At 34.7% G+C, this 10,315-nt stretch overlaps 1 protein-coding gene across 2 annotated transcripts; it reads left to right on the top strand.

Moving 5' to 3' along the window:
- Positions 1–257: 257 nt before the first annotated feature.
- Positions 258–10,100, top strand: LOC123908488 (DNA-directed RNA polymerase II subunit RPB2-like). Of its 2 annotated transcripts, XM_045959140.1 has the most exons (25): positions 258–731; positions 824–1,045; positions 1,701–1,991; positions 2,079–2,276; positions 3,882–3,946; positions 4,036–4,122; positions 4,194–4,314; positions 4,443–4,487; positions 4,570–4,707; positions 4,808–4,880; positions 5,094–5,170; positions 5,265–5,372; positions 5,455–5,571; positions 6,315–6,470; positions 6,553–6,657; positions 6,769–6,894; positions 6,972–7,049; positions 7,132–7,227; positions 7,317–7,432; positions 7,530–7,599; positions 7,671–7,724; positions 7,812–7,955; positions 8,181–8,480; positions 9,073–9,495; positions 9,608–10,100. In XM_045959140.1, the coding sequence occupies exons 1-25, from the start codon at positions 504–506 to the stop codon at positions 9,728–9,730; spliced, it is 3,561 nt and encodes a 1,186-aa protein (XP_045815096.1). In that variant the 5' UTR covers positions 258–503; the 3' UTR covers positions 9,731–10,100. The 2 variants fall into 2 exon arrangements, with proteins under 2 accessions (XP_045815096.1, XP_045815097.1); XM_045959141.1 differs by lacking the exons at positions 258–731; positions 824–1,045 and adding an exon at positions 1,513–1,598.
- Positions 10,101–10,315: the final 215 nt, after the last annotated feature.

Below are 10,315 nucleotides of genomic sequence, written 5' to 3'. Positions count from 1 at the left end.
TATTTTATCAAGGTATAAACTGTCCGATCTCAAATCAATAACTATATCCACTACAACGTGCAACCGTGGAATTGTTTACTGTAGACAATCTGGTCTGTTAAAAAAAGTGCTCATTTTTAGTATTCAACAATATTTATTATTTTTCGTCAAAAAATAATAATTTTTTATTTAGAATATAGTAATTATAATTTATAACAGAAATCAATTTAAACACAAAAAATAAAAATATATAAAAATAAAAATTGAACCTTGTCTGATTTTTTGGGCCAAACATTTGGGCCTTAAGAAAGCCCTAACTTGACTCATTCATTCCCCCATTTCCACCCTATAAAACAGCAGTGAACTGAGTGTGTTCAGTTTAGTTTCGAAATTCATTCCTCTTCGCGTATTCATCTTCACTCTTTGCCGCATCACAAAAAACTAATTTGAACGTAACAGAAAAAAAAATCAGAAAACCTAATTATGGATATGGAAGATGTACAAGAATACGATCCTGCATTGTGATGGATGAAGACGACGAAGATGATGATGATGATGAAGAAATCACTCAAGAAGATGCTTGGGCTGTTATTTCATCCTATTTTCAAACCAAAGGTTTGGTTCGTCAACAACTTGATTCTTTCGATGAATTTATTCAAAACACAATGCAGGAAATCGTTGATGAATCTGCAGACATTGAAATTCGACCTGAATCACAGCATAATCCAGGTCATCAACCCGATTTCGTCGAGGTAGTACAACATTTATTTATTTGATAATCATCATTTTTTAGGTTTAGGGTTTATGCAACATTTGATTGATGAATTTGATATTGTTTTTGCAGACTATTTATAAGATAAGTTTTGGTCAGATTTACTTGAGTAAACCGATGATGACTGAATCTGATGGAGGAACTTCTACCTTGTTTCCCAAGGCAGCTAGGTTAAGGAATCTTACTTATTCAGCTCCTTTGTATGTTGATGTTTCTAAGAGGGTTATTAAGAAAGGACATGATGGTGAAGAAGTTACTGAGGCTCAGGATTTCACCAAAGTTTTCATTGGAAAGGTTGCTCCTTACCCCTTAAAAGGGGTGTTTTGAAGAGTTCATATCATAATCAATTATATTATTCAAATTAAGGGTTAAATTGAATCAATTTTTTAATCCTATAAAGTGTCACATTTAACTTATTTTAATAGCGAGGACCGTTGTTTGAAGAAAACCTAGAGGACTAAAAACAAAAAATGAAAACTTATTTAATCCTGAAATCAATTTCATGTCCTGTAAGAAGTCATTTTCAGGCCCTTTTGTCATTTTCTGTTTATTTAAGTGAGAAGTGATAAGCTCCCACTTGTCTCCAGTGGAAAGCTCATGTTTTCTTATGTGGGGCAATTCACACCCTTAAATGTTATTTTTAAAGTCTTTCACCTTTTATTTTTTAATGGTACAGATTTCATTGGACTCTCCATTCACCGGAGAGAATCCGGTCCCATGTTTTATATGTCTTTTTTTTTTTTTTCTCAAACTGGAATAACATTTTAATCAGCTTATTTTAATGTTTATAGACTGATAGATAGCCAATTATAATCATATTGCACTTGTTTTGCTGTCTTGTCACTGTGTAAGTAAGATTTTAAACTATTTTATGATGTGAAAGGATGGCGACATATAAATGAATTGGGCTCCTGAGTGATTTAACTAATGATTTTGTTCTTGTTGTTAGGTTCCTATCATGCTTCGGTCTAGTTATTGCACACTATATCAGAATAGTGAGAAGGATTTGACTGAGCTTGGAGAGTGTCCGTATGATCAAGGCGGATATTTCATTATTAATGGAAGTGAGAAGGTTCTCATTGCTCAAGAGAAGATGAGCACCAATCATGTCTACGTCTTCAAGAAGAGGCAGCCTAATAAGTACTCTTTTGTGGCTGAAGTTCGGTCCATGGCAGAGAGCCAGAACAGACCACCTAGCACCATGTTTGTGCGCATGCTATCTCGAGCTGGTTCCAAAGGGGTAAATGTCTACGCGATAAATCATGTTTTGTGCAGATGTTATAATGTCTTGTGCAATGTCTAAGTTTATGCATGTTTTTTCTATCAGGGTTCTTCAGGACAATATATACGGGCCACTCTTCCTTACATTCGAACTGAAATTCCTATTATTATTGTGTTTCGCGCATTGGGATTTGTCGCTGACAAGGATATACTAGAACATATATGCTATGACTTCTCGGATACTCAAATGATGGAGTTGCTCCGTCCTTCCTTGGAAGAAGCATTTGTGATACAAAATCAACAGGTGTTCCGCTATTGTTATATATATATTATTCTTTGCTTACAGGCAAAATTACAATTGCTTGTCTATATTTTATATTAATTTCGAGCGAGATCATTGTACAATCCAGACTTATTTCAGACTCTGACATATTCTTCTCTTCAGGGGCTGGAATAGTCTATTTTTCCTGTACTGCATATTCATTATAATCGATTAGGCTCAGTTTGGATTAGTTTCTAGTTTATGAGAGCTTTTTAATAGAAAGTATTTCATTTCTAAACCATGATTTCATGATCATAAGGTTATAGGCATTTACGGAGAAGTTAAATGAGAGAGCTTTTAAAAACAATGGGGCACTGAAGTCAATTTAATCTTGTAGAGAAGCTATTTGTTAGTATAGTTGTGGTTATTGCAACATTGTTTCAACCCTTTTCCCCCTATAAGTACTTGTGCAAAAAGTTCATCTAAACTAGCTCTTAATTCTCTCTTCTGTCCACATGTTTTTATTTAACTTCTTTCCTTTTTTACATTCCGATATAATTTCTTTATCTTACTGCATTACCCTTCCATATTGTTTCATCCATTCTCTTATTCTTCTAACATAAAAAACCACACTTTGAATTCACTAATTTAGTAATGAGATTAGTTATATCAGTGGTAATCTATTATTGTTAATTCAGTAATGAATTTTCTTTAAAAAAATAATCAGTTATGAATTTTCTTCAAAAAAGAATTGAATTATGAATTCTGGTTTGAGTTAGTCTTGTATAAATTAGTTTAACTCTGTATAATACTCTCAGTGTAAAGTACAAATTAGTTATGTATTCTGGTTTGAGATAGTTTTGTACAAATTAGTTAGAGTAGTTAGCTTAACTCTATATAATAACTATTTTTCAGTTTCATTCAGCAGAAATGAGGAATCTTAAAGCACTTTGCTCTTCTGTAACACTATGTGATTTGTGATTTTGATAAGTTTCGTTATAGATTTGAGTACCTTGTACATTCATTAGGTGGTCGTGATATATTTGACACCAAATGAAAAAAAATAATCACAGTTAATTAGAATCCCCATAGGTGAAAGTTCAGCAGAAGTTTCAAAGGAAAAGCACGAGGCTCGGTAACCATGACTTGTGGTTTATGCTGTCAGCCTATGTTCCATGATCCATTGATGATCAAGAAACCTAGAAAAGGAAATTAAACTAGAAATGGAACAAAATAAGTTACTTTATCTCTGTCTAGAAGACTACAGCAATTTCCCTTCAAAGTTGGATCCAAGCAAGGAGAACTAAAATATTTCAATTATTAGTCACTAGTCAGTAGACTCAGTATGTTATTTATTTTCTATTTGGCATATATAGCTGAACTGCAAATCTTAAGTATGTAATATAACAAATAATGCAGTCCTTGGTATGAAAACCTGCAACAACATTGTAGTGGCACATCTATGAAAACCTGCAACAACATTTGAGCATTGTATTAGCTATGAAGAACCTCTTCTTGTTTTATGCCAAAATAACAACCTGCATTATTCTTCTAACAGCATTGTTTGGCACAAAACTTTCTTGACACTTCATGTATTTTGCATTGGATAGTTTTATTTCACTTTCTTATATATTTATTTCACTTCAGGTTGCACTCGACTACATTGGGAAAAGAGGATCCACTGTAGGTGTAACCAAGGAAAAGAGAATTAAGTGAGTTGAGTTGTTTTTCTGTAAAACCCGAGAATGATTCATTTGCATCCATTATTAAGCAACTGCTACACTTGTATCCTAATCTGCAGGTATGCTAAGGACATCCTTCAAAAGGAGATGCTTCCACATGTTGGTGTTGCCGAGTTTTGCGAGACAAAAAAAGCGTACTATTTTGGGTAAGTTTGTTACATGTCTGATCTTGTTACTTTCATTTTGAGTATCTATTATGCTTATCATTGCCCCACAGATATATCATTCACCGGCTACTACTGTGTGCACTTGGGCGGAGAGCTGAAGATGATAGGGATCATTACGGAAACAAGAGGCTGGACCTGGCAGGTCCTTTACTTGCTGGTCTCTTTAGAGGGGTTTGTTTCTCAAATAATTGATATGATTTTAGTTTATTGGTCTTGTTTTTTTTTTTGAAGAAGACTTTATTGGTCTTGTTATTTGGTATTTTTATTTCTTAATTCCATGTTCCTATAATGTGATGCAGCTATTCAGAAAGTTAACTCGAGATGTCAGGGGTTATGTACAGAAGGTCTGTTCTACTTCTTCTAACCACATTTGTTGCAATGTTTATTTTGCATTGCCTATACCCTTCTATCTCATGAATGGTGCAGTGTGTTGATAATGGGAAGGATGTTAACCTTCAATTTGCTATCAAAGCAAAAACCATCACGAGTGGACTTAAATACTCACTTGCTACTGGTAATTGGGGGCAAGCAAATGCTGCGGGTACTAGAGCTGGAGTGTCACAGGTATGATATTGAATTAATTTTATGGTTCTACAGTCACACTCCTTGTCTTGTAAAGAAGAAATGAGACACGGACACTGAACTCATTGTCTTTCTATTTCAGGTGCTAAATCGTTTAACTTTTGCATCCACTTTATCTCACTTGCGAAGATTAAATTCTCCCATAGGACGTGAAGGTAATTGCTTGGCTTAGGCTATTCAAGCCTGACCCAACTTTCAATCTTTCCATCCCCTTTATGCATAAAAAAATACAATCAATGCAATATGTTAATATGTTATTGATTATTTCTTTAGGAATTTAGATTCACAGTGTCGGCACTGTTGTTTTTTATGAATAAATTGTGTTTGTCAAAGTTGTAATTTTTATTGTTTCTCTTCTTTTATTTCAGGGAAGTTGGCCAAACCAAGACAGCTGCATAATTCACAATGGGGAATGATGTGTCCGGCAGAAACACCCGAAGGACAAGTTAATATTTTTCTTTTTAAGCTTTCTATATTTCTACTTGCTATGAGGAATTTTTTCACTGTGATATAGTGGGTGTAATTGGGCTATAATTCAGGCCTGTGGACTGGTGAAGAATCTAGCCTTGATGGTCTACATTACAGTTGGTTCAGCAGCATACCCTATTCAGGAGTTTTTAGATGAGTGGGGTACAGAAAACTTTGAGGTGCTTGTGAATTCCTGCATAAAGTTAATTTGTTTCGTTCTTTGCATGTTGTGTATAAATTTGCTTATTTTCATCCATGTAGGAAATTTCTCCTGCGGTGATACCCCAAGCTACAAAAATTTTCGTAAATGGTTGCTGGGTGGGCATTCATCGTGACCCTGATATGTTGGTTAAAACATTGAGGAAGCTGAGACGTCGGGTAACCATTCATTTTACTTTTAGGGTTTAAATTTTACTTCTCTGGTTTTCTTTTGACAGCCTAAAAGGTGTTTGAATCTATTGTAAAATAGAAACCCCATCAAACAATGAAAATATCACAATGTAGTACATGTAATCTTGTTGGAACCTGATATGTGATAAGTACACAAATACTATTGTGTGCCTTTGAGGCATTGGTTAAGGAATTAAAATATTTATTGGAAAATACAGTGTTTTAAGTTAACTGTATTAAATGGTGTATTTTTTAATCAGTAGTTGATATTTCTTGATTCTTAATTTCTGTTTGTTGACCTCTTAACAAGGGACTTTAGCAAGGCCTTATAGGATAATCATTTGGGTGAGATATTTGGAGAGAGTTCTTGCATGTATGAATTATCATTACAAGTAAGATAAATGGCAATGAGATCTTTTAACCAAAACGGAAGAGTTATTATCATCCATTTCTTTTATTCTAGTTCTTAAATTAAATCCCAACAAGATGTGATTGCTTATTTAAATTCCCACTCATTTTTATAGAAATATTTATCATATTACATTTTTAAGAGGAGACCATAATATAATCCAAATTTTCAAGTAGTTGCTATATTGGTGACATCTTTATTGAGCCACCCTAGTCATGTTTTATTGATTTTATTTTGGGAGTTGATTGTTTAAAACTATTTATTTGTTATATCATGGAATGTTTAATTCTAGTTCAGTGCTGATGGCTTTCATGTCATGCAGGTTGATGTTAATACCGAAGTTGGGGTTGTTAGAGATATCCGTCTTAAAGAACTGCGCATATATACAGATTATGGTCGCTGCAGTCGTCCTTTATTCATTGTGGATAAACAAAGGCTTCTCATAAAGAAGAAGGACATCCATGAATTGCAACAAAGGGTAAGTAGCAAGTAGTAACTGTAGTGCATCGAAGGAGTCGTTGTTGTTTCAGTAATTGCAACCTGTTTTTCCATTTCTTCAGGAATCAGCTGAAGAGAGTGGATGGCCTGATCTTGTGTCCAAGGGCTTTATTGAATATATCGACACAGAAGAGGAAGAGACTACTATGATTTCCATGACAATTAATGTCAGTACTATAATTCTAGATTTGCAGAAGTGTATACCCTTTATTAATACATACTTCAAATCATGAATATGTCTAGTAATTAAGAATATGATTATTTAATAAATATAACAGGATCTTGTAAATTCAAGGCTCAATCCAGAAGAATCGTATTCTGATACTTACACTCACTGTGAAATCCATCCATCACTGATTTTGGGTGTGTGTGCTTCCATCATACCATTTCCTGACCACAATCAGGTAAATATGATATTTTTATTTGTACTCATTTTAATTAATATATGGGATTAATCTCTTACCTTTGTTGGTGCAATCAGTCCCCTCGTAATACATATCAGTCTGCAATGGGAAAGCAAGCGATGGGAATATATGTTACCAACTATCAGCTTCGAATGGTATTATTCACTTGTTTATATGTTTAAAAGTGTGCTATACTTGATGCTGGGTTCCACTTGATTATTTTGCTTCATTTCTTAGGATACCTTGGCCTACGTATTGTACTATCCTCAAAAGCCACTGGTCACTACAAGAGCCATGGAGCATCTTCATTTTCGTCAACTCCCTGCTGGAATTGTAAATTTTTTGGCCTCCTTTATTTATATAATTTTGTCATTATGTTACAGCAATTAATCGTTCTAATATATTTACCTATTCTTCCTTAGAATGCCATTGTTGCTATTTCATGCTATTCTGGTTATAATCAAGAAGATTCTGTCATCATGAACCAGTCATCAATAGACCGCGGTTTTTTTCGTTCTCTGTTTTTCCGTTCATATAGGTATGTTTGCTGCCCAAATTAATAAAAAAACTCACTCCTTTTTATTGTTGTGCTTGTGATTTTTGCATGATATGTTGCATTGTTTTAACTTCTACAGAGATGAAGAGAAGAAAATGGGAACCCTTGTCAAAGAAGATTTCGGCCGGCCTGATAGAGCTTCCACCATGGTGAAAATTTTCGCTCTTATATATACGTTGATTTTCTATTTGGTAGTTTATAACAAAGTTTTGTTTTGCAGGGTATGAGGCATGGTTCTTATGATAAGTTGGATGATGATGGTCTTGCTCCACCTGTAAGCATAAATTTTGACTACATCCCTAATAACACGTGCGACAGTGAAATTATGTACTAAATGTAGCAATTTATTACCACGAAACAGGGCTCAAGAGTGTCTGGTGAGGATGTTATCATTGGAAAGACCACTCCTTTATCTCAGGAGGATGCTCAAGGACAAGCTTCTCGTTACTCAAGACGTGATCACAGCATAAGCTTACGCCACAGTGAAAATGGAATGGTTGATCAAGTAAGTTTTCTCACATATTTACTTTCATGTGTTACAAATTGAGTTTGACCCTATATTATGAAATCAAATCATAATGAAAGGGAAGGTTTTTCGTTAAAAAATAAGAGTTACAGTATAAAAAAAAATGACTATATCTGAAATGAAGATCATATTAATATAGCAAAATTTTAAATTCCTGGCATAACTTTCTTTTGCTGCCAGATTTATGAATTTACTATTTTGTAGGTTCTGTTGACAACAAATGCTGATGGATTGAGATTCGTGAAAGTAAGAGTGAGATCTGTTCGAATACCACAGATTGGTGACAAATTCAGCAGTAGACATGGTCAGAAGGGGACAGTTGGTATGACTTATACACAAGAAGACATGCCCTGGACTGTGGAAGGCATCACCCCTGATATTATTGTCAATCCACATGCTATACCTTCCCGAATGACAATTGGCCAGCTTATTGAGTGTATCATGGGTAAGGTAGCAGCCCACATGGGAAAAGAAGGAGATGCTACTCCTTTTACAGATGTTACTGTAAGTAGCATTCTTTCGTCACTTTTTCCTTTTTTTAACATCAAATACGTGTAAGAAATTGGAAAACTGCTTGCCTAAGTAAGCTACTTTCAGCTGCTCTTATTGGATCTTGTCAGTCGTTAATTACCCTTCCACTGGCAATATGTGCTTTAGCAGTAGACACAAGGAAATTATTAAGTGTATAAAACACCATCGACCCAGAGCTTAGCAATGTGCCTTTCAGCATTTAACTATAAACCTAAATGTATTTTAGTAGAGAGATCTCAGGGAAAGTGTCTATAATGATGTATAGATTCAACTTCTTAAAAAGGCTTCAGTCAAAGTGATTCCTCTATTTGCCTATTCAAAAAGTCATGGTAGAATTCTTGTTTTATGGATTAAGTTCAAGATGCATTTTATTGTTTGTTTAAAATTCTGATATTTTGTCACTATGTGGCTCATATGCTTGCTAGGGCGGCCAATTCTTGGGTTAGTTTCCATAGATTTGTGTTTATTCCTTTATGTATTGAACGTTTATTGATTAATGAAATGAATCAAGTTTGTTTTGGTCAAAAGAAAAAATTCTGATATTTTTTTTACTACTGTAATCCAGGTGGATAATATCAGCAAAGCTCTACACAAATGTGGGTACCAAATGCGTGGTTTTGAGACAATGTACAATGGTCATACAGGGAGGCGTCTCAGTGCAATGATATTCCTTGGCCCTACCTATTACCAAAGATTGAAGCATATGGTTGATGACAAGATCCATTCTCGTGGACGAGGTCCTGTGCAGATTCTTACAAGGCAACCTGCTGAGGGGCGCTCACGAGATGGAGGTCTTCGATTTGGAGAAATGGAACGTGATTGCATGATAGCCCATGGAGCTGCTCACTTCATGAAGGAAAGATTGTTTGATCAAAGTGATGCATATAGGGTCCATGTGTGTGAACTCTGTGGGTTGATAGCTATTGCAAATTTGAAGAAGACTTCTTTTGAATGTAGGGGCTGCAAGAACAAAACTGACATTGTTCAGGTGAATGATCATATATCCTTCTATTGCACTGTAATCCATATTAAAATCCAAGATGTTCTCTTCTCGTGGTGAATTCTTAGTCTCTCGTTTTGGCTTTTGATTGTCTATGCAGGTTTACATTCCTTATGCTTGTAAGCTGCTCTTCCAAGAGCTAATGGCTATGGCCATAGCCCCAAGAATGCTTACTAAAGAGGTCCAAGCTATAAAAGACCAAAAGAAGAAAGCTGCCTTATAAGCAAGTTTGACAAAATGATGGGAAAAGCTAAAGCCAAAATAGACAACTTCATAACTGATCGAATCCCAAAATAAATGAGAATGCGAAACTTTCAGATACTCACTTAAGCAAGCACTGGAACAAATCTGCACCATTTAGTATTGACATGATCATTATGCCAACAGAAGTAGTAGTAGCAGAAGAAGCAAAATGGAAATAAAAATAGCAGAAGGAAAAGCTGAGACAACCAAATTTTTGCATAAGGCGACGTATTTTCTTTTTTGCTACTCTTACTCAATACATGTTTTCAAAACTTAGTACTATCTTGATGTGCCACTAAAAGTAACAGTGGAGTGTTTCTGCCACTTATTATTGTTCCCAATTTGATTAATTTCTCTTGATTCTTACCGTAACAGCGAACAGATACAGTGTAGAAAAAAAATTCAGATATATTTGAAAACTGTAAACAGAGTACATGCACTACTAGTTCATTTAAATAAATTATTCTAAACCTAACAGGTTTGATTAATGAGTTGAATACACTTATAAAGAACTAGTGAATGATATTTATCATTCCTAGTTTACAAGTTGGTTGAGTTGTTATGT

This window comes from Trifolium pratense, linkage group LG2 (assembly GCF_020283565.1).
Source record: "Trifolium pratense cultivar HEN17-A07 linkage group LG2, ARS_RC_1.1, whole genome shotgun sequence".
NCBI classification, from domain to species: domain Eukaryota; kingdom Viridiplantae; phylum Streptophyta; class Magnoliopsida; order Fabales; family Fabaceae; genus Trifolium; species Trifolium pratense.
The sequence above is the reverse complement of the archived record's forward strand: the minus strand, read 5'-3'. Positions and strand labels throughout refer to the sequence as shown.

Coding starts and splice junctions, on each gene's coding strand:
- LOC123908488 (XM_045959140.1), top strand. CDS start 504: ATGGATGAAGACGACGAAGATGATGATGATGATGAAGAAATCACTCAA. Junction 1,992..2,078: donor CTCGAGCTGGTTCCAAAGGG/GTAAATGTCTAC, acceptor TTTTTCTATCAG/GGTTCTTCAGGACAATATAT. Junction 6,895..6,971: donor CATTTCCTGACCACAATCAG/GTAAATATGATA, acceptor TGGTGCAATCAG/TCCCCTCGTAATACATATCA.